The sequence below is a fragment of the Petaurus breviceps genome, unplaced genomic scaffold, assembly GCF_028583685.1.
Source record: "Petaurus breviceps papuanus isolate PSGF00001 unplaced genomic scaffold, PetGlider_PUasm1.0 47, whole genome shotgun sequence".
NCBI classification, from domain to species: Eukaryota; Metazoa; Chordata; class Mammalia; order Diprotodontia; family Petauridae; genus Petaurus; species Petaurus breviceps.
The window spans coordinates 12,247,350-12,272,047 of NW_027186349.1; the positions used below are offsets into that span (position 1 = coordinate 12,247,350).

The window sequence follows — 24,698 nt, forward strand, 5'->3', positions numbered from 1 at the left end:
GCCTTTCCTTGGTGTTACAGTACAGTTCTGCAGCTCCAAAGTTTGCTCAGAGTCCCCTTTTTACATCGATTGTGGAAGGTGGAAGCCGGAGGCTCTTGGACGTTGTGCTTCTACTCTGCCATCTTGACTCTTCCCCCTAAAGTGGAGGTCTTTCTAAATTCACACTGTGAGATGCTTCTCTCCCAGTCACTCAGTTTAACAGTTTATACACTATTTTCCTTTGATTTTTCTAAAAAAATATTCTGATTTGCAAACAATGAAAGATGAGAGTTGTTTTTTATTTAATTAAGAAAGAGCAGCATTCCTAGAGCTATCAGAGTGTTTGATAGGTAGATTAAATGTACTTCCTGGGATTAGCTAAAGTAAAAGACTCCTAGAAAAGTCAAGTCTGAGTTAGCATAATAGCAACATGCTTTTCTAAGAAGCAACTGCAAAGACTGAATGTTTCAAAAATTTTGTCTCAACCCTCCTTACCCAAGGGCCAATGTCTATTCTGGTTCACATTTAGTGACATATCATTTCTTTGTCTAAAACAGAAGAAACCCACACTCTAGAGTTGGCCCAAGTCTAGACAACCTAGGGATACTACTAGATGGAATGGATAATAACCTTCCCTAAAGCTTACTCTATCAGCACTCTTTGTACCCTTAATACTAGTCTGAACTAAGCCCAGATCAACCTCCTACAGGTATTGGGTAGGGGGAAAGGGGAGGGAAGCATTTACCCATATGCATTTTTATCCATACAAGGCTTTTTAAAAAAAATTAACATAAATGTAAGTAAACTGAGGAGACTGACATTTTGGAAAGCATTACTTGTCTACTATAAAACAGTCAGTAAGTAACCCTACCCTTTCCCTTTAAGGCTTCTATTTACACAGATACTTAGATGGTATACCTTTATTTTCAAGCATTTCAGGAAATATATTCTTTCAGACACAGCCCAAAAAATATGAGTAAAGGTAAAACACAAATACAGAGAGAATAATTATATCTTACAACATTTTGTGGTATTACTATTTTAATACCAAAGGCTTATATGCGTTTATTTAATGGGAAGATTTGAATTCTTGATAACAGACACACACATACACACATATTTATATTTGTGTGAACAGAATATGTAGGCCATATTTCTTCACTCACATCTCTAATTTAAGCTTGATTATCCTATAAACACTTCTCATATCCTTTGCCAAGACTATTTCATACTTTAGTGAGATGCCCATGCAAATAACTAATAATACTGGGATTTTTTTCTCTGTTTTTGCACACTGCAGTGACTGTAGGGCATAAAAATTCATTTGCCACTGTCAAGTCACCTAGCCATCCTAATCATGATGGGATCAAATTTAGTTTGCATCTGTTATACTGAGACAAAGAAAAAGAGGGAAGAGAGCTGTCTTGGTTCTGGCCAACATTCTGGGAATTATTAATTTTGTTCAAGTTCAAAAGGCAAATAAGTGCTTAACTGGCAAAAGACACCAGATAAAATAATGACAAGTCCACTATTTCGATACTGTAGCCCTCACAGTTTCCAAGTGTTATAGTCTTTCAGAGGCACTATCTAGTTCTGGTTTCTATAAATATTTAATAGAGTTCCTAAATCCCTCAAAACAAGTCCTTTATGATCCAGAGAAATGGTCATCTCTATTCATTTTCTCTTTCCCTGACTGAAATGAAAGGCAATGCTCAATAAGGTATGATTATATAATTTCTTAGCTCTAAAACTTTCACTAGCTCCCCAATGCCTACAGGATCAGTTCACAGATATTTATGGCATGCATGAGAAGCAGTGTGTGGTGTAATGCAGTGGCCTCAAGTTCAGATAGACACAGGGGACACCAAACTATAAATAAAAATCCCTGTGGGCCACATACTGACTTAGAAAAACACATATTAACACAATCTATGTTCTATTGTATTTTGATTGATTTTGTTAAATATTTCCTGATTGCATTTTAATCTGGTTCCCTGCACCTATGACACTTCTGATTTAGAAGACAGAGTACTGGAATTGCAGTCAGGAGAACTGGATTCAAATTCTACCTCAAACTGTAGGCAAGTCATTTAACCTCTCAAAAACCTCCATCTCATCATCTATAAAATGGGGAAAGAAGAACAAAAGAGTGAACAGAGCACTTCTAAGCCCAAGCTAGTTGTGGGATTCTCCTGGAAGCTAAGTAGACATGGAGAATATGAGGGGAAAAGTGCTTCATTTTCATTGTACTGTCTTACAATCCTCGATAGGAACAAAATGTCATAGAAAAGCATGACATTTCTGGATACTATTTGAGTCCAATGGTGTTCTTCAATAATATTGGAAAGAGGCATGGCCAAGTGAGAAACTGATGGAAAGGGGGCCTCAGACATCTGAAGACAGGCCAAATGAGCCTAAGAGGGAAACAAGTTTAATGCACGCATTTATAGCAGCTGGAACTTATGATAAGACTATAAGCAGCCTTAGGCTAGGTAGCTCATCCTTTCTTGCCTTGGGCAGAATTTCTAGAAAACCTCAGACAAAGAGAGAACCCCATCCGTGAGGACATTTTGAGAATAAAAGCAGAAAGAGGCTGGAGGAGAGCTACTCTCTTGCAGGACAAGAGATTTAAACATTTTATCAGAGCATCTACAAAGGATAGTGAGGCTCAATACTGGAACATTATGCCACATAATGACAGAACAGGGACAGTTACAATTCTTTTCTGACCTACAGGAGTTTCCCTTGAGATAAATCAGATACAAAGACTGAGACTTAGCAAAGGGCCAAACTACAAACTGCTATGATTCTCTGGGAAGGCTGGCATAGCTAGACTCAGGTCTTGCGGGAATGTTGAGGGAATGGAGTGCTCTTAGTTAGAAGGGTCTCCTCTTAGCCCTAATCCCACTGGTATCATTAGGTGCTATGGAAAAACCCGGGCACTCCTAGTCAAAAATTCTAAATAGAACAACATTTCTGTCTTCCTCGTCCTAATTTTAATTATTTTCATGTAAATAACGGAAGGTGTTAAATTCCATCCCCTGGAAGAAGAAAGACTAGACAGGACAGACATTTAATCAATCAAAGGGCCAGGCCACTTTCAGAATGTGGATCCAGGATGGACCGAGTTCTTTTCTGAAGCTTTGTCTTTGTGACCATTGCAGACTGATGCACCTTCAGCTCCATTGCTCAGTCCTGTGTAATGTGTGCTCAAAGGGTGCTTTTTCTAAGATGAGATGTCCTCTGGCCTTCTACAGGGCAGTCTGCCAAACCAATGATATTTTCCATCTACCTTACTACCAAAGGGAACAATTCATGAACCTGTCAATGTATTTAGGGGAGGAAAAACATATTAGTCCCTGTCTCATTTACTCCTTTCATCTATAGGCTCAATTCTTCACCCCCACGCAACAAACCCTGCCCTATTTTTTTTTTAAAAAAGGTCTTCCATCTTTAATAGGCACTGGCTGTCAGACCTTTGAAAACAAGATGATCAAGCATAAGGCTAACTTTTCAAAGTCCCAGGCGGTTTTTTACAATGACCTCTGGGGACAAATATCCACGGGTAGCTTAAATCAATCTTAGATAATAAGTTTTATAGGAAAAGAAACATTAGAATTAGAAGGAATTTCATATTCAGAGCTTGTCTCATATAAAAAAGGAAGTAAAAGAAAGGAAACAAATATCTCTTTATCTTAGAACATAGGATAATAGGTTTAGAGGTGAAAGGATCTTAGAGGTCATCTAGTCCCATCCTCTCATTTTAAAGATTTAGAAACTGAGGCCCAAAAAGGTTAAGTGCCTTGCCTAAAGTCATATAGGTATTAAATGACAATGTGGGGATCTGAATGCAGATCTTCAGACTCCAAATCCAGTGCCCACTACAATGCCTCCTTACATATGACTTTCTGTCTTGGGGCTTTCACACTGGCTTTCTCTCATGCCTAGAATGCATTTCTTCCTCATCTCCATCTCTTGGAATTCCTTATTTCTTTCAAGATACTATTCAAACACTACCTACTATATGAAGTCTTTCCTGATCCTCACAGATGGTAGAACCCTCCTCCCAGAATACTTTGTATTTATTTTGCATATATTCATGTCTTTATTCCATTAGAATATCAGCTTCTAGAGGGCAGGTTTTGTCTTGGTTTTGTCCTTATATTCCCAGTACTTAATATATATACCTATGCCTGCACATAGTGTATTTAATAAAATTTTTGTGATTTTTCTTCTACTTCCCTCCTGCCCTTTTTTTCCCCAAAAGAAATCTGAGCAGACAATTTGCGTCCTTTACTTCATTTTGGATGTACAGTTAAGAGCTGACTGCCAGCTGGCATTTATAATACAACTTCATCCTTCTGCTAATTTAGCAAATCCTTTATTCTATCCAAACTCTAGTCATTTTAGCCAACTAAAATTTAACTGAGAAGTCACCAAAGGCCATATCTTCATATTACTTCAATTCCCTGCTTCAATTCAGGTCTCAATGTGGCTAATTTCTCCTTTTGTAGAAACAAATTTCTCTACCATCAAATATACTTCTTTTTTTTTTTTTTTTGCTTTTTAGAGGGCAATTGGGGTTAAGTGACTTGCCCAAGGTCACACGGCTAGTTTTTGTGTGTTCAGTTTCTGAGGCTGGATTTGAACTCAGGTCCTCCTGACTCCAGGACCGGTGCTCTATCCACTGCGACACCTAGCTGCTCCAATCAAATATACTTATTAGAATCACTCCTAAGAAATATCTAGAAATCTTTAGCTTTCAATGTAAAACTCCTAGCAGCTTATTCAAGAAATGACCACATACTCCTTCAAAAATAGTTTCAAGTTTAGCCTTAACTATAGGGCTATTTCTGAAAAGCTATTCATGGGTTTTTTTTGTTTTTGTGATTCAACATTGTGATGGTCATACAAACATTCCCCAGGTTCAAAATATCTTGTTGCTCAGGTGAATACTGCTGATGTAAGATGAATTTTTGGATAAAGGGTTATCACAAGAGGCTTAACCTAGAACTTGTCTCTATGAGTAATTCAAGAACAATCAGTCCACTAGACTAATCAATTGCTCTAACTCAGAGATTCTTAATCTGAAAGTCTGTGAATTTGTTTTCTTTTTAAAAATAATTTGATAACTATATTTCATGCAACTGGTGTCCTTTGTATTCCTACTTATTGTATTCATTTAAAAACATTCTGAGAAGGGGCAACTAGGTGGCAAAGTGAATAGAGCACCAGCCCTGGAGTCAGGAGCACCTAAGTTCAAATTCGACCTCAGACACTTAACACAAAAACTAGCCATGTGACCTTGGGCAAGTCACTTAACCCCAAAACTGCCCTCCAAAAAGCAAAAAAAAAAACAAAAACAAAAACAAAAAACCCACCATTCTGAGAAGGGGTTCATAGGCTTCACCAGACTGTCATTCATGGATGCAGCCAGAGATCTGACCCACTCTAGTCCCAGGATGCCTCCACTCTCATCTGTGAGGCCCACAAAAATCAGCATAAGAAGACCTCATCAATGAGCTCCACCTCTAAGTAGCCCAGATGATTCAAGATATTGATCAGAAACCTGGAATGGAATCCCTCAGTGCAGGCCTAAATGAATTCATATTTTCAGGAGTCTTCCCCCGAGGTGACTATGATGTTGGATCTGAATGACACCACAATGGCTTGGCTCTCATCTCAATACCATCTGCAAGGCATAATATATATTTGTGTAAACCTCTGTCTGCTTTGCAGATCCTTTGATGCTTTGCTGTAGGCTCCTGTGTGTAGTCAGGATAGCTTGAAACCATGGCTTAAGAACAGACCATTCTGAGCTGGAAAAAGCTTCAGTTTTAATTTTATCAATTTACTATTTTTTCCTCACCTATTCTTTTTTTCTTTTTAATCTTAAAAGAGCTACTTAGCTAAATTGGAAGTTGGGGAAACAAGCCATCTTTAGGAAAAGGCTCCTACATTCAAAAAGGCAATTCTAATTTATTATATAATATATCATTTCTTCCTACTAGTTGCCTGGAGACGGTTCTGCTTAAGTGCCTCCTGAAAGCATGATATTCTTTCTCACAGGTCCAGGACGCCATCACACTTAAAATATCAAGCTATCTGAGAATATCTTACCATACAATTCATGGCAAAGTGATTGTGCTGCGTCTGAAGTTCCATAGCATGTGGATGACTTGTTCCAATCTCAGTGTAGCTATTTAAGAACAGGCCTTTGTTGTGTGTGATCCAGTCAAACATCTACCAGAAGCAAAAAAAAAAAAAACAAACTCAAGATCACTCTGCAAAACATGATGGCATAATTTTCAGGGACAGCGGCACCAGGTTAATATGAATGGCCTACAATTCTCACAGAGTGGAGTGTTTGGTTTCAGAGGATTAAATTCTACTTAGAAAAACATATAAAAAGTCAACAGCAGTACAAGTCAGTCACAGTGAGCTACATATCAGAGAACTTAAGAGATGAGGAAATATTATAGGTCAGCTAATCCAATCTTCATAATTTGCAGAGGATAAAACTGAGATCAAGAGAAATTTAATTAGCTGTTCAAGGTTACACAAATGAAAAGTGATGAGGCCAGGTCTAGAATCCCAAGTTAACCCAGTCCAATGTTGTTCCCACTAAACCTCTCCTCAGTTTTACCTCATTATTCCAGAGATAAAATAACCCAATAATAAAGAAGTTTTAACTTTTGAATGGGTTTCAGTCTGTGGCTGTTATTGGAATTAGGTTCTTCCTTATAAGAGGAATTTTGGAAACAAAGATGATAGCTTCCGTGGGAGTCCCATCTAGACACTCCGGAGAAAAAGTCGTCAATTACAAAGGAAGGATCATTATGCTCAAGGGAACAGTTATGGGGACTGGGAAATGAATATCAATTAACAGCTGGCCAGACTTGAACCACAGTCCCAGAGTTGGTGATCTGTTTTCCCCATAAGCAGAAGAGGAAGGTACTACTTATAAAAAAAGAACAGAAATGATACTGTATATCGTGTGGTCTACATTACTTACAAATAATAGTTTTGTTTCACAGATGTAGATTTCCTTTTTCTCCAGACTGCAAAATATCCCTTCATCCATGAAGAAATTTCAATGAACACAAATTAAGAGTGACTAACTCACCCCATGTTTGGGGCTCACAACACATTTCTATAAATAAATGCTCTATTTTCACATATCATTGCAGTTGAATTAGCAAGTAAATGCCTAGGGTTGACTTTCACACAACTGTTCTGTCTAAAATACAAGAATAAAACATGACACTGTGGGTACTTATTTTTTTATATTACCCAGACAATCATTTTTTAAAGGGTTTATTAATTCCAGTAACACTGTCCCTCTGTCAGAAAACTTAATAATGTTCTATCACCACTTATGAGGATATTAGTCATTAACAGTAAACACATTTAATTGCTTTCAGCAGTAAAATTCTACAAATAATTCATTCCTATAATTGAAACAGTACACTGTCCTACCCCACATAGCACTCAAAAACCAAACTGTCAGTAACTATTCAATCAAAATTTCTAAGGTGTCTTTTTATAACAATTTGAATAAAAATGAAAAATGTAGTTGAATGACATTTCCTAAATAGGAACTTACTGGATTTTTAACAAATACAACTAGCACAGACTAGCATTTCCTATTTTTTTGTCCTGCCTCTCATTTCACTAAACCAGCTAAACTAAAACCTGGTCATGAGGAACCAGGGCACTGCACCCTCACTCCCTCCACTTCACATTTTGTGTCTCTCTCTTTTACCTTTTCAGCATCCTGTTCAAACAGCCTCAGCTGAAAGCACTGGTCCAGTTTTAGCTTCCTCACATGCCACATCTGATGCAGATGCTGCCGTGTTGAGTGTAGTCTATCCAACATGGTGGACACTTTGGGTAAGAGATTCTGCAAGTCTGCATTCCCAGACCCAGAGTTCTTTTTGGGAAAGCTATCACTGCTCTGTATCCGCTGCAGTAGCTTCTGCCCCTCCAAATCCAAGTCCTCTATGGGGGCCTTGATCACTTTCTTCTTTAGCTGAGAATGTTCTTCAATCATGTTCCGGGCCCCCTCCAAATCCTGAGGCAGCTCCTTCTTTGCTAGGATGTCCTGAAGTTCCTCCAGCCTAGATAGCATGTGGGTTGCATTGCTAATGTAGTCTTCAAAAGCCACTCTGATTTCTATCCATTCTTCATGGTTGTATTCTAGGCAGCCCTCAAATTCGGGTGTTAGCTGAGAAGGATCAACTACTTTGGTAAGGCCTTCTAAAGAGACCATATTTGTCTTAAGAAAAAGAAAAAAGCATGTATGAGAAAACAAAGAATTCACATTTGTATATTTTAATGTAAGTGCTATTTTTTTTGCTCTGTCATGGATTTTAAAACTTAAGGAAAGTATTTTATTTACAGGACCAAAAAAAAAAAAAAGACATATCTTGGTTTCTTCCCCATAAAAATAAAAGCAGCATGGTCAGCAAGGGGGTGAATTCATAAAAGCATCACATAAATGTTTAGAGAGAACATCCCATTTTTGGAATATGACATATTTTGATCAGAACCAGATTAGAAATCAATTAGTTTCCTTCCGAGAAATACTGACATTAACTGATTGGAGGCTATTTAACCATGACATGAGTTCCCAAAATGTAAGCCTATGGCAGATGCAATAGAATTTTACATTCACTAGTTTCTTGACCTTCAGTCTCCCTCCTTTATAAACTATGCTATTACAACCATCTCTCTCCCCACTGAAAACTCTGTTTACAGTGGAAAGATGGAAAGAAACATGGCTGAAGAGGATGGCTGGAGAACCTGACACTTAGGAACTATAGGAATGTGGGCAAAGTCACTTAATATCCCAGAGACTCGGTTTCCTCATTTGCAGCATGAAAGGGTGGTAATAAACGGTCTTTGAAGTTCTGTGAATGAGTAGATCTAATATCCTATAAGGAACAAATCTCCAACTTCAGACATTTCCAAAGTTATTTCCGGCCCATGAACTTGTTGTCTAGTGTCCCTTCAGCTATAGGCTGAAACAAACTTCACAGTCTGTCTGCTCACTTTTCCTCCACCCTGTAGAGGATGAGACATGAAGCTAAAGACAATGACATGACCTGCTGAAACGAGAAAAAATAGCGTATCTAAGGGAGAGAAATGATTAGCTTAGCACAGTGCCTGGCACACAGCAGGACTATATAAATGCTCATTCCCTTCCTCTCTCCCTTTCACAAAGGCAAAAGCACAAGGAATACTAATAATCTGCTTCCCTTTTAAAACGTGACTAAGTTTACTAGGTAGCATGGTGCATGGAAAGAGGGCTGAACTGAGGGACAGAGGACCTGGGTCAATTTGACGCAGCCACTTAATGTTTGCATGACTTTGGGTAGATTACTTTACTCTCACTGAATATCTTTATTGTAAAATGAGGGGGGATGGCCTAAATGACCTCTAAGCTCCCTTCCATCCCTCAATCTGTGGTCCTTAATGGCCAAATACCTAACAATCTGTACTATATTCTGACCTGAGGAGAAACATGGAAAGTTTTAGTCAATCATTTCTCAAGCAAGAAATAAATCTATGATCTTAACTTCAAGCTAGCTAGTTGTAAAACAGGATTAATCTTTTCTGCTTTACAGAAGAGGTGTCATAGGGAAAAGAAAAGGAAAAAACAGACAAGTTATAAAAGAACACAGCCAAATGAAACTAGTTTCATATAAACTACCTTACTAGTTCATATGAATTAGCTTACATGAGTAAACTAGTAAATTATACTAGCATACTTATATAAACTAGTTGTATCCAGGATATAAAAATGGGTTTCTAGATGAGGTCATTCTGGTACTGGTTGTGGTTCTGCTCTGGTCTCCAAATGCCCAGTAAAAAAGACTTAGCATCGGTTTGCAAGTTAGAGCTCAGCACTACACAAAAGAACCAGATGCTGAGGTTTTCCCCTAAACTAGCATTTGTGCCTGCAAGGTTGCTGCAGGTTAAGTCCCATCCCTAGGGAGCCAGATTCATTTGCACTGATTTAATAACTTCCTGAAGGCAAAATCCATGAGGCAATCACCTGCACAATCTATCTAAGAGAGGAGAGATAATATACATATGCAGTAATGCAGGCTCAGTAGAATGCCCCCAAGTTTTGCGTGAATTATAATGCCCAATCACCATTTCCCCCTTTCTGTTAGAAAATAAAGAAGCATTTATTACAAAATGTACCTGTTTTGGGGTGTCTAAACTTTTTGATGAGAAATACTTCATTAAAATTTAGTAAAATATCATTCAAGGGTGATCCTTTCTTTAAGAAGTGTAAGCCACATACAAGATAGGAGCATAAAGCTAACAGATTTCATCTTTCTTCCATTTGAACTGGTGAAGCTAAATTTCTTAATCTCATACTAACTATAAGATGCAGGCTCAATATAAAAGAAACAAAATGAGGAGGTGGGGGAGGAGTATGGGCAGAGATATGCCAACAGTTATACTTAACCTTCATACTGGACATAACTTTGGGCTGAAACTGTTCAAAGGAAAAATTTACCAGGGAGAAAAAAATTAAGCTTATAAAAGCAATCAAGTTCTATTAAAAACATTCATAGAAGAGCAGAATTCTTTATTCCCATTATCACCTCATTAAACTCCTCATAGGATGTTAGTACCTTATAGAAGTGAAGAGGTGAAAATGGGGTGGAAAAAGAAAATTGGCCCAGTTAGGACTAGTACTCATTGTTTAGGAGTTTCACAGCTAAGTCAACTAGGAATATGTCACCTTTAAATAGATGCCTCTGACTGGCCTTCCATTCAGTCTACATATTATTAAAAGAACACCTTCCTCTTCACCTCCACCCCTCTCCCCACAACCACCACTTTTTTATGTGTGTGAAAAGGACTCATAATTAAAGCAACTAAACATGCTAGACCATTCTCCTCCTTACCATTCACTTTGGGTCAGTCTTGGGATCTACACGGGGCACAGAATTCTTTTTTTCATTTTTAACTGCAAGGAAACTAGAGTCACTGTATTCCTCTTTGAGAAGTTCTCCCTCATCTCTAAAGGCATAACTTGGTAATCCTCTTATTAATCAAATTAATTAAAAGGCAAAATTCTTCTTTTTCTAATAAAAATTTCCTATTACTTAATAACCAGAATGGTCACACCATACCCCAGCTCCACCTCCATTTCTCACTCTCTCTTCACAATCCTCCACTCAGAGTTAAGCAGTATCTAAGGATATATCCTCTTCATATGTACATTAGGAATAGACATCACAAGTTCAACAACCTATAAAAAATAATCTACTCTCTGATTAAATGATGAAAAGGAGTCATCATATAATTAACCATGACCATCAGTTTGGTCAGCCTTGCTACAACAGAAATTACCTCAAATTCAAATTTAGAACTGCCAAAGTTAGTCCTTTGTTTCTGCCAAAAGTTGTCTGGCTTGATTATCAGTGCAACATGAATACAACAAGGAAAGGACTCTTGCAAAATCTTCAGTAGAGGTTTAATAGAGTCCCATTTGGATCCACGCATGTCCACAATAACTGTGAATCCTCGTTTACAGACTTCTTCGCTGTGGAAAAAGGAAATAAAAAAAATAAATAAATACAGCAGAGGTAAACTAAATAGCTATATGCCACACTGGTAACTTAATATGTAAGTACATTGACATTTAATTATTTAGGAGATGATCATTCACTTTGTTGATAATATATTTTCAGTGCAATGTCAGGAGAATCGAGAGAGCAGTGCCACAGAAATGGACAAAGAGTTTGGAATGAAAGTTTATAAACCTATATATACTGAATATTTTATTCTAGATGTCCAAGCTGTACATGGAGAAAAAAGAAGGAAGGAAAGAAGGAAGGGAAGAAGGGAGGAAAGGAGGGAGGGAAACAATGACTGGTTATTGACATGGAAGTCAAATCAAAGGCAATCGTCCATGTCCAAAAAGAGCATTACCTAAGTAGGAAAAAGGTAAAATTATACACCAGAAGAAAATATAACAATGAGATAATACTATATATAACAGTTTAAACCTGATCTGTTTTAATGATCTATTGATGCTCCCAAAGGATGGGTAGAGAAGACATGGGGGAAAAAAATCAACAATGATGACTTTAACTGTCACCATTTCCTGAAAAAAATCTAACCGACATTGCCACAGGAAGCCCCAAATATTCTTAGCTGGTTGTCTGATTAGCATGCCAAGCTAAATCAAGGAGGTCAATAAGAAGTCAAAGTCAATATTGGTTTTGAATATAAAACTTTGAAGGATTTTTAAAATGTACGCTGAGGGGAGGAAGTGGCAGCTAGTTGGCACAGTGGAGAGAGCACCAGTCCTGGAGTCAGGAGAAAATGAGTTCAAATTTGGCCTCAAGACAGTTAGTTACTAGCTGTGTGACCCTAGGTAAGTCACTCAACTCCAATTGCCTCTAAAAAAATCTACACTAGGAAAAAGAGGAAGACTGAAAATGGGATAGGGTAGGTGGGGAGCCTCAGCATCAAATGGGAGAAGCAAATTAGAATAATAGAGATTGTTAAAAAAAAAATAACATCAATAAAATAGTTTTTGAAATATTTAGAAGGAAAAAGTAGTTTACGAGGGGATATAAATGATAATTTTTTGATACTATTGTATTAAATTTAATATATGCTACAAAAACTAAGAAGCACATGGGTTCATATAAATCTTTTTTATTCTCTGTATATTGAAATGTTGGTTGATGATTAAGTTATTAATAAAAAACTCAATTCAATTTTTTAAAAGAACAAAGGTAGGGAGGAATAAGAATGTGTCAATCCACTATATATGCGTGAAAGTTCTTAGGCAGGTTTTAACCTAGGTCTTTCCTGGTTTCAAGCCCATCTTTCTACTATAATGCATTGCAAGTCACTAAATGACCCTGGAGGTCTCTTCCAGAACTAAATCTATGATCTTATGAAATCAGTTGTTTCCAACTTACGAATGATAAAAAAAAAAAATTGCAAGGAGTTCATCTCCTTAAATAACTCAATATTATAAATAAGCTAATATTCCTTCCATAGACTGAATCAATTTCTCACAAACACATTTTTGCTATTTTTCAAATGCATATAAATGCTGTTGTGATTAATAAATTACAAATTCATTTACAAACCAATCAACCAACAACAAAAAAAAATCCTTGGCTCAGAGAACTGAAAATAATAATCCAAATGAGGTTTGACTAGTGTCCTCTGAAATCACCTATCAAGAATTATCAAAATTTATTTTAACAAATACACATAACCTTTTTCTATATTTCTTAAGGGGGATAAAAGAGTTCTTTTAGGGGGAAAAGTGTAGAACTCAAGGATAGTCTTTAAAAAATAATTGTTATTTAAATATTTAATTCTAAAACAATAAAAATTCTAGTCTGCAATATTTCCCTGATTTGAGATAGAGAAAGCATCCCTCTCATCAGCTTTTCAAGGCTTCTTCTACTTTTTTTGCCATATTTCTTTCTATCTCCTTGTTAATGTTTATGGCAAAACAGATAAACAAAATCTTTAGGAAAAAAGATCAGGAGCAAGCAATTCATGTACCCACCATTATTCAAGATTTATTTTGATCAATGAGCAACATCTTTCCTTGAGGGCTGGCGGGTAGGGGAAGGGAAGGGAATGAGCATTTATAAAGCTCCTACTATGTGCCAGGCACTATGCCAAGCACTTTACAAACATTACCTCATTTGAGCCTCACCACAATCCTGGAGGCAGATGCAGTTGAGAAAGACTGAGACAAACAGAGATTACTTGTGGTTCATTAAAGTGTCAGACCCAGATATAAAGATATCACACAAGGTGTTATAGTCAGAATACGTACTTTTTAAAAAGCTCACTTTCTGCTTCAAAATCCCTTTAATCCAGGTTGAAAAGAAGAGCATATGACTTGGTGTCCCTTGTTAACAGCTTCAGGTGCTATCTATATTCTAGGGAAGGCTTTGTGATGGTTTCCAAGCTACACCATAGTTAAGGGACAATTCTAATCCTCACTATTACATAGTCTGTTCATTAAACACAGCTTGTGTGGTCTAATGGTGTTGGAGCCAGGTCATTAGCAAGGTAATGATTGCAAAGCACTTTGAAAATACCAAAGTACTATGTGAATGCCAATGATAATTTTAGGTTTTCACCTAACTTGAACCACTGCTTTACTGTGACAATGGAGAAATCATCTGATATCTAGCCTTCGGCAATCAACCTTGGAAATTGGCCTAAATTTAAATCTTTGTAAAGCTAAGTGCTACACCTAAGTGTGGGTTTTCTGCTTAATTACATCTTTAAAATAATCTTCTCTGTGTCCTTTACCACAGAATGCTTAAAAACAATACATTCATGTGTAACACGTAATACACAGACAGAAACCCCAGCCCAGTTGTTTCTTATTTTGATTTGTAAACATGATGAATCTTTTATATTATAGGTTTTTTTTTAAGGTCAGAGTTCATATTATACCTATATTCCTATGTGGAAGACAAAATGAGTTAAGTAAGAGTTCTTATCAGCATATTTGTTGTACTGTGGAAGCTGAGTCATACCTGGTTAGATTCAATGAAGCAGAGAATTTACATGATTGAAGGAAAAGATAAATTTGGCTTTGGCGGGAGTTACAAAATTACTCCCTTTCATCAAAGTTCCCTAAACGATTGATTCCATTTAAAACTGGTTGATACGGACATAACTCACTGTCACATAATCATTTCCTCCCACTTCCAGTCCACTCTCTGTTAGGAAATTTGAATCTATGTAACCATATAATGGAAACATATTGTGCTTCACGGCCTATTTTTCAAAACATATAGAGCATTTAGACATGTTAAAGTCAACCAGGCCCATCAAAACAATTAATCTGAGTCTTATTAAGTTTTAATGGGGCTCAGCATGCTAGTTCTCATTCAAATATTTACTTCAGGTTTACATAGGTCAAAGTACAGAACTATATTAAGGTATATGATAATGTGCTACTAATTCTATAATGTTTTATAAAATGCTATTGCTATTGAAGTACTTAACTATGCAATAACTATATCTTGTCCATATATCAAATAAATACCATCAGAAAACCTGTAGCCAAATGTTTTATTAGTTGCCTTATGGCTCCTGCAATCTAAATATTAATCTTCATTAGATCAAGACAGATTTTACTCTAGAATGTCTTCCTCTTAATATAATTTACACAACAACATTACAAAGCTTCCCCACTTGAAGAAAGGCTTAGAAGGAATCCTGGATAATTCTAGGCTGTATGGCAGAATACTTGGAAAACAATAGATTGGAGATTATCTGGAACTTGCCAAGTACTTTGTACTCTCTAAAGAAGGTATAACATTCATCCTATCCACCAGTCAAATAGTTACTACCCAGTTGCTTCAAAAATAGTAGCTTAACAGGGCTAACTGTGCATCTCTCTCCTAATCCATTTATTTTTTCCAAGTACAAAATGAGGTGCTATTTAAAGAGTAATGAATTACAGCCATCTTAAAGGCTGGTTTGTATTTATGGGCACCTAATCAACATGCACAGTTCCTAACAAGAGAGTGGATACATGCCAGACATTCATATAACGGTCCTTAGTTCAAGACCTGTGCTATATGACATACATCTGCCTATTTGCCAGTTGTTCCCAAAGGCACTTTGCCCACAGTCTTTCCTTTCCTTTAAGGTAAATGGAATCCCAATTTTACACTGATGTTCTCATTCAACATAGTTTTCTTCTTTTTCCAAAATAGTTTTCTAAAGCTTTAGAAGCTCTACTTCACTAGGCATTGAGCTGAGGAAAGTGATTTCCTGTTTAATAAGTGAGAGGTGGGGGTGGCTAGGTGAGTAGAGCACCAGCCCTGGAGTCAGGAGGACCTGAGTTCAAACCCATACTCAGAAACTTATCACAAAAACTAGCTATGTGACCTTGGGCAAATCACTTAACCCCAATTGCCATCCAAAAAGCAAAAAAAAAAAAAAAAAAGTGAGAGGTGAAACTGAAGTCTTCAATCTACAGTAACTGTGACATTAAATAACAGATTACTTAGGAAGCCACCTGCAAATCATTCTTGAAAAAAGTAAAACATTCCAGAATACATTTGGCACAGAGTATACTGAAGATTTAAACATCCAAGCAAGGGAAAACTCAAAGATTAGAAAAATACCAGAACTAGTATTATTTGAGTTGTTAATGTAACCCTATAGACAGAAACCTGAATACCATCTTCAAGGGCAAATAAAAAGACTTGTCTAGCCATTTGTTCCCCTAGAAGATTCATACAGGCATTTCACTGTGAGTTTCACAACTTCACCTGTTAGCACCAAAGAGAAGCAGGTAAGAGGAACAGAAAACCAAGCAGAATAAGACAGAGATGACAGTACCCCTGAATAGTCTTCTACTCTGTTCAGACTGAACCTAGAGAACTCTGGACAGTTCTGTGTCTGTCATTTTAAAGAGAGAGATCAAAAAATTAGACGATATTCAGTGGGATGACCAGGATGAAGAGGAATCTGGAAATCATGTCATGTGAGGAATAGAAGTTTAAACTAGAGAAGAGGATGAAAAAGAAGGAAACTGAGACACAGGATCACAGACTTAGAACTGGAAGGGACCAACTCCCTTCATTTTATAAATAAGGAAACAGGGCCCAGAGAAGTTAAATGACTTCCCTGAGTTCACACAGATTGGAAGTCACATAGGTAAAATTCAAACCAAGATCTTCTGAGTCCATATCTTAACCTTTTCCAACACTGTAACATGTGAAAGCTGTTATGTAGAAGAAATTTGTGCTTTGTAACAGAAAATATAACTAGACTCAATGGACAGAAGTGAAAAGTAAAGGTTGAATAGCCCCTATTAGAGATGTTGTAGAGGGGGCTTCCTGCAGTAGGAAGGAGGTTAGATTAGAGAAATAGTTTATAAGGTCCCCTTCAACTCCAAGAGTCTACAATTCTGTGGAATGACATAAAGCAGAAAATTTAAAGGGAAAGGAGAAAATGATGGCCATTTCCCAAAGGGGTTAAATGTCTACTCATGATCTGATATACTGATGAACATATAAAACCTAGCATGGTAAGTTGAAGCATAAAATTTCAGTATTCTATCTATGAAAAAGTGCCAGTAAGACATGTTATATAAAGGTACACTTATAACTGGCTAATCTTATTTGTTCTAAATTTATCTCTTTCAAGCTTGAAGAAATACCTTCATATTCTAGAATACCCAAACTGGATAAACAATCATGTTTCATTTATCATTACCCTTCATCATCTTAAGAGACCTTGATCGTGTCTCCTAAAAATTTTAATCTTTTTCATTTGTCCTCATATACATAGATATGGGAACTGAATCCATAGGAGCTGATGAAATCACCAAATGAAAAAGTTTTAAAAGAAAAATAAACAAAGAAGTCCCAGGATGAAGCCTTAGAGGTCATCCATGGATGGTGACTATGAACAGAATGAAAATCCAGCAAAGGAGACAGAGAAAGATTAATCGGATAGGTAAGAGGAGAACCAGGAGAAAACTGTGTCACAAAAACCTAGAAAGTAAGACAAGATCTAGCAGCTTCTACATTAAGGAACTGAGGGGCTTGGAATATAATATTCCGGAGGTCAAAGCAGCTAGGATTAAAACCAAGAATCACCTACCCAGCAAAACTGAGCATAATATTTGAGGGGAAAATATTGACATTCAAGGAAATAGAGGACTTTCAAGTATTCTTGATGAAAAGACCAGAGCTGAACAGAAAATTTGACTTTCAAATACAAGAAAGAAGAGAAGCGTGAAAAGATAAACATGATAGAGAAATCATAAGGAACTTAGTAAAGTTGAGCTATTTACATTACATGGAAAGATGCTATTTCTAATTCATGAGACTTTTCTCAGTGTGAGGATAGTTGAAGGGAATGAATATATATGTATATGTGTGTATGTATACATATATGTATGTATAGGTGGGTACATGTGTCTATATGTGTGTACATGTATACATAGAGGGCACAGAGTGAGTTGAATGTAAAGGGATGATATCTAAAAACTAAAATTAAGAGGTGAGAGAGGAATTATTGGGAGGAGAAAGGGAGAGATAGAATGGGGTGGAATATCACATAAAGGAGGTAGGAGAAGGCTGCTACAATGTAGGGGAAGATGGGGGAGGTGAAAGGGAATGAGTCAACCTTACTCTCATTGAATTTGGCTTAAGGAGGGAATAACACACTCAATTGGGTATCTTATCCTACAGGAAAGTAGGAAGGGAAAAAGAGGGGGGATGATAGAAGAGGGGGCAGATTGAGGGAGAGGGTAGTTAGAAGCAAACACTTTTTAAAAGGGACAGGCTCCAAGGAGAAAACAGAATAAATGAGGTATTAGATAGGATGGAGGGAAATATAGTTAGTCTTTCACATTATAACTACTAAGGAAATGTTTTCCATGACTACACATGTACAACCTATATAGAATTGCTTGTCTTCCCAGGGGGGTAGGTGAGGAGGGGAGAAGGGAGAGAATCTGGAACTCAAAGTTTTAAAACAAATGTTAAAAAAAAAACTGTTTTTACATGCAGCCAGGAAATAAGATATACAGGCACTGGGGTATAGAAATCCATCTTGTCCTACAAGAAAATAAAGGGAGTAGGAGGGGGGGTGGGGGTGGAAGGGACATGAGAGGGCAGACGGGAGGAAGGGGTATTCAATAGGCTTGCCATCTTGGGGTAGGGGACAGGGGGGAGATGGGGAGAAAATTTATAACTCAAAATCTTGTGGAAATGAATGTTGAAAGCTAAAAATAAATAAATAAGTTAAAAAACAAACCAAACCTCTCCCCCTCTCCCCCCCCCCCCCAGAAATAAGAAAATACCAAAGAGAATGGGATGATGGCCAATATTCAGTTAAGGTTTGGAAAAAGGATGTGGATTGAGAAAACTTGGAAGAAAGCAATTTCAGGTCAATAATGAGCTCAGAAGCTCAAAAGCAGAGAGTTAACCAAGTGAGAGGAAAGAAAGTGAAGACAAGTATTGCATATGACTTTCTCAAGGAGGTTAGCCACAAAAGGCTGGAGAGGCATAGGATGATAGTTGAGGGGATGGACAGAGGATCAAGTGATGGTTTTTTTTTTGAGGATGGGCAAACATAGGAGTGTCTATAGGCAGTAGGGAAGCAGCCAGTAGACAGGAAGTGACTAAAGATTAATGAGTAAGTGAAGATGATACAGAGAGTAATGTGCTGGAGAAATTGGAATAGAATGGTACATGTGGAAGGGTTTTCCTTGGGAAGAAAGCTACCTCTTCATGTGAGACAGGGGTAAAGAAGGAGACAGCGCTGGAAGGCATCTGAGTGATGTGAGCTGAGGGGGATAGAAGAAGAAAGTCTCAGTGAATTACCTAAATTTTTTCCTCTCTTTTGTTAGCTGTCCTATAAATTAACTTAAAAAACAGATGCCAAGAGTAAAAATAAATGGATCCTTCACAAAGATAGTATCTTTTACAAAGTTAGGCACTACTAATACCTCTTACCAAGACTGCTGGGTGACCTATGGGGAAAAGAGACTTTATTTTTTCTAAACACCAGAATTCATACCCACTAAAACAACAAGTACAATTTCTGTAAAATAAGCTGTTAGAACTTATGAGGAGTGATTGATGGTTAAATGGGAATTCATACTTTAGATGTTTTGCCTCTTGCCTGGGTACAGATATACAGAGTTGTGATAGCTTCTGTACATAAAATGTTTTGCATTAACTGAATATATTCCCCCTATTCTGATGGTCAGTGACAGAAAGGGGTAGAGAATGGTGTTTATGATTTTGATTGTTTGGTCTCGATCTGTGACTTCATCAGAGTGAAAACTCCCTCCATCAATGCAAACTGCAAACTGTTCTACAGCTTATTATAGTCTTAAGAAGATGGCTTAGGGGGGCACTTGAGAGATAAAGTGACTTGTCCATGGTCACTAAGTTAGTATTTATTGAAGGCAGGACTTGAACCTAGGTCTTCCTGAACCGGCTATACCTCTACCTAGTGTGCTGTACATACATCTGTTATATGTTTGTGTTTATGACAGTAAATTAATTTTTTATTATTACCCCACTTGTACCCTTATAAAAGGAATATCAGTAGATAAGCAACATGTGACTATGATTTCCCTTCCCAATGGACTGCTTTGTAGTATGGTTAAATCAGTACACAGTACCAGGATACTCTACTTCCCCCTATTCTGATGTATGTTAATAAAGGAACAAGGAATGTGTCAGAAACATAAGCTAGAAAAATTAAGGAAATCATTGTAAACTTGAGTATAAGTGGCTGCTGGGGACTAATCATTTATCCAAAAACATTAATTAGGTTCCTATTTAATAAAAACCTTTTTTGCTAGGCACAAGGACATAAATATCACAAAGATACAGACTATACTCTCAAGGCATTTATAATCTATTGCAAAAAAGAAAACATATATGAATTATCATAAAATCAAATGTTATTGGGTAAATTTGTAAAAAAAAAAATGAAAAAGTTCTATGACAGTTCATGAAGTAGATGGGTGAGGGACAGGAAGAGATTACTTTCAAGGGGAGAGGACCAGGGAAAGTTCCATATGAAGCTGATAATAAAGGATAGACAAGATTTTAACAGGGAGAGTGGGGAGCCAGGAGTGAGAGGTGGTGAAGAAGGTATTTAAAGTATAAGGACGGCATGACCAAAGTTACAAAAGTAGGAAAATGTAACCAGGCTGGGGTGCGTAGGCAAGTTTGGCTTCAATGTAAAGGATGTGAAGAACAAGGAGATAAGACAAAAGAAAGCTGAAGTCAGATTGTGAAGGTTTTGAAAACCAGGCTAATAAGAACAGCAGTTCACATTTCACTAGAGCTTTCAGGTTTACAAAGCACCTTCCTCACCACATCCTTGTAAGAGGTAGGTAGCACCCAGTGGTATAATCTTTACTTTTATAGATGAGGAAAAATTATGACTGAGGGAAATTCAATGAATTTCCAAAGATCACATTGTTAATAATGTATGTGAGAACCAATGGGGAATCACTGAAGGTTTTCAAAGAGTCCAGAAGTGATGTGACTGGAGCATTCATGTGGAAGACTGATATGGTGGCAATTTGTAGGATAACTCTGAAAGAGGGAGAAGCTGAAGACAGGGAGACCAGACAACAAGTGAATACAATAATTCGGGCAATAGACAATGAGAGCTTGAATTGGGGTTATGGTTTTGGGAACAAAAAAAAAGACAAGAAAGATGAAAGAGATATTTGGGAGATCCAAATGATAAGATGCAGACACTGAAATGATATGGGAAATGACAAGAAAATATTAACAATGACACACTCCTGGGTGACGGGGGAAATGATGGTGCCATTAAAAGTTACAAACTAGTTGAATTAAGTAAATTACCAGAATGTTTACAAGAGACAAATCACACTTACCTAGGAATACAAGCTAGATATGAAATTAGTCTTCTCAGGTCCTCCTGTCGTATTCTATCATGATTGCTGCGAGCTGGAAAGGTTAAAATAGGACCTCCACGTTTATCTCTACCACCTGAAAAACAAACATTCAGAAAACACTTAGAAAATACACAGAAGGAAATAATAGCAAACCAAAAGAAAACGTGACTCTGCTTTTGGATTTTTTTTTAAAGACTTCATTTCCATCCAATAGAATGATATAAGGCATACTGTGAAAAGCTCATTTTAATCAAAAGCAGCAGTCAGGTACAGCAATGCCAACAGCCTAGAGTCCTTGTTTTACCGTAGGCATGCCAAGGCTATTTCTAATCTCTTGGCAGCTCATCGAATGAAAAATGTCAGTGGGTCACCACACAGCCCCGCATACCATTCACAGTATGCTGCTACATGAACTGTCTTCTCAATGTGTTTTGTTCTTTCTTCATCTAGAAGAATGAATTTTCATTTTGGAAGAAATGTGTATATATACAGAATAAATTCACCTTCAGTAGCATTTAAATCCTCCCTTTTCTACCAAAGAAAAAATCTGCTTCTAGCCCTGAAAGAAAAAGGATGGAAACAACTATCCCGCAGGTTGCAAGCGATTCCGATCACCCTGAAAAATGTGTGGAATAGCTGGCATTTATCTAGAGCTTTAAGGTTTGCAGAGCTCAGCTCATTTGAGCCTCAACACCCTGCTGAGGCAAGTCCTTAAAGTATTGTTCAAGTGTAAAAGATAAGAGATCTGAAAGTTAGGAGAGTTGAATAAATGCAGAGATGGGTGTATATATATAACATTATCCATGCACTCAAGGTGCTTACAATCTAGTTGGGGAAATAAATAATAATGCAAGGTAGTATATGCATGAACCTTAATCAAATGACACAGAGAATACTCTAAGCTCAGGAAAAGGAAACTCACTTCTGGATGGGGATGCTCAAGAAAAGATTCATCATAAAGGAAGAAAGGTTGGAATTTGGCTTTCCAAAATATGTAGGATTTGGATAGGTAACAGTTGGAAAGAAAGGCGGGAATCCACAAACCACATTCAGGGGAGTGCTTAGCACATGAGTTGTTGTTAAGTAGTTTCAGTTGTGTCCTACTCTTTGAGAACCCATTTGCGGTTTTCTTGGCAAAGACACCAAAGTGGTTTGCCATTTCCTTCTCCAGCTCATTTTACAGATGAGGACATGGAAGCAGACAAGGTTAAGTGACTTGCCCAGGGTCACACACAAGTATATGAGGCCAGATTTCAATTCAGGTCTTACTGACTCAGTGCCTGGCACTCTACTCACTGTGCCACCCAGCTGCTTTAGCTTATAGTAGTAAGTGCTTAATAAATGATGGTTCAGTTGACTGGATGGAGAATTGACTGGAAATAGATTAACTGGTTAGTAGGGATGTGAAGGAGACTAAAGATAATGATTTTAAAACAGTATGAGTTGCAATCATGTAGACCCTTGAATGCAAGGGCATTCAAGGAAGGTTGATTGACCACAGATTTAGAAAGAGAAAGGACCTCATGAAGTCATCTAGTCCAGATCTCCCATTTTTCAGATCAGGAAACTGAGATCCAGAGTTCTAAGGCAAAATTAGAAGAAATGATATTTGGATCCAAGTCCCCTGCTCAAAATTTGTTGTTTTTCCTTCCACTGCGCCATCTGCCTTTACTTTACTAATAATTCTTTGAAAGGACTCAACATCCTCTCATATGATTATCTTTTTTGAAGACTCCATACCAATGGCAGCCTTCTCCAGTTTTAACTAATCTTTTTTACCACCACATTTGATTAGCAAAGATTAGCGATCAAGTCAACAGGCTCATTGCTCCCTACTACTAACACCAAGTGCTGGTTCTGTCATCCTAATTCAACAATTTCTTCTACTTCAAAGGTCACGCCATCTGACTATTCACACTTTCTCCAAATCTCTCATTTACCTGCCACCTAGAAATTCTCACACCTTTCTCCAAACTTTGACACCCAACTTTAGTGCTCCTTTATCAACCTCTCTTCCCTATCACTCTTAGAGAGTGTGTGATCTGCACTGAAGATCCTTCGAACATGTCTCTGAAATTCTGAACCCCCATTTTCCTTCTACGTCAGCCAACACACTCCCCAGCACAACTTTGAATTCTGTGTCATCTAGAACCTTACCTCCAAGATCCTGAACTTTGAAATGTCCCTCTCTTGCAGCAATTTTCTTGCTATCTTTCTACTTCTCCCACCTTCTTCCCTTACCAGTTTTTGCCTTTCTTTGTATCTCCATCCCTTCGTATCATCCTTGGCACATAATAGGTGCTAAATAAAAGCTTATTGACTTGACTGAATTGCCATTTCCAGCCCCTCAATTTCTCCTTCTCCCTCCCAGTCTATTAATACTATTCTGGCCCCCTTTCCACCTTACTATTAACCCTATGATCAGCTATTACATTGGTGCTTTTTTCCTTTACTTTTAACATCCCTCCTCCCAGTGCTTAATCTGGGATATTTCTATTACCTACCTACTTTAACCTTGTTTCACAGAAGACAAATGCTACTAAGGAAGTTCCTAAAACTATGCTGGGGATGTCCACTACAAATGTATGCTATCCAACCTCAACCTGGCCCTCACTGCTTGACAATCATTTTGATCACCTTTTATTATCACATTCCCAACAATGATTTGAACAATCCCTTATCTCTTCTACACCCCAATTACACTCCCTCCCATTTCATTCTCAGCACATGATCTCACTTCATATTATTAATGAAAAGACTGAAGTCACTCTATAATCATACATTTAGAGCAAAAAGGGGGGTTAGATGTTGGTGGTCATATAATACAGAGCTCTCATTGTATTGTTGAGAAATATGAGTTATGGAGATAACTGTTATAATGAGAAAGGCAGAATTTGAACTCAGGTCCTATGCCTCTAAATTCAATATTCTTTCCCCTGTGACCACACAGATATGAACTTCTCTAACTCCCTTCTCCATTTGCTTTAAACTTTTCAATAAGCCTGCACCCCCAGCTCCTTCCCTCTATTCTCAGTGTTATAGGTAATTTAATCCCTTGTAATCCCTGTCCTTGTAACTTTGATCATATCACTTCCTGTCTTCCTGATGATATGGTCCCATCAATCACCTCTCTTATCCCAATACAATGTCTTTCCTTTTTAAAAAAAAATATGGAACGCTTCACGAATTTGTGTTATTCTTGCATAGGGGGCCATACTAATCTTCTCTGTATCGTTCCAATTTTTGTATATGTGCTGCCAAAGTGAGCAAC

At 37.4% G+C, this 24,698-nt stretch overlaps 1 protein-coding gene and 1 non-coding gene across 8 annotated transcripts in view; both read right to left on the bottom strand.

Moving 5' to 3' along the window:
• TRIO (trio Rho guanine nucleotide exchange factor) overlaps positions 1-24,698 on the bottom strand; it is a 534,181-nt gene that overhangs the window by 285,732 nt on the left and 223,751 nt on the right. For all 7 annotated transcript variants that reach the window (XM_069101424.1, XM_069101423.1, XM_069101425.1 and 4 more), the window contains 4 exons: positions 21,407-21,521; positions 11,356-11,548; positions 7,745-8,257; positions 6,100-6,222 (listed from right to left, as the gene is read on the bottom strand). In XM_069101424.1, coding sequence (XP_068957525.1) covers positions 6,100-6,222; positions 7,745-8,257; positions 11,356-11,548; positions 21,407-21,521 — 944 coding nt within the window. The remainder of the gene's footprint in view (positions 1-6,099; positions 6,223-7,744; positions 8,258-11,355; positions 11,549-21,406; positions 21,522-24,698) is intronic.
• LOC138171857 (U6 spliceosomal RNA) lies at positions 24,592-24,697 on the bottom strand. Its single transcript, XR_011170985.1, has one exon. It is a non-coding gene; the product is annotated as a U6 spliceosomal RNA (small nuclear RNA).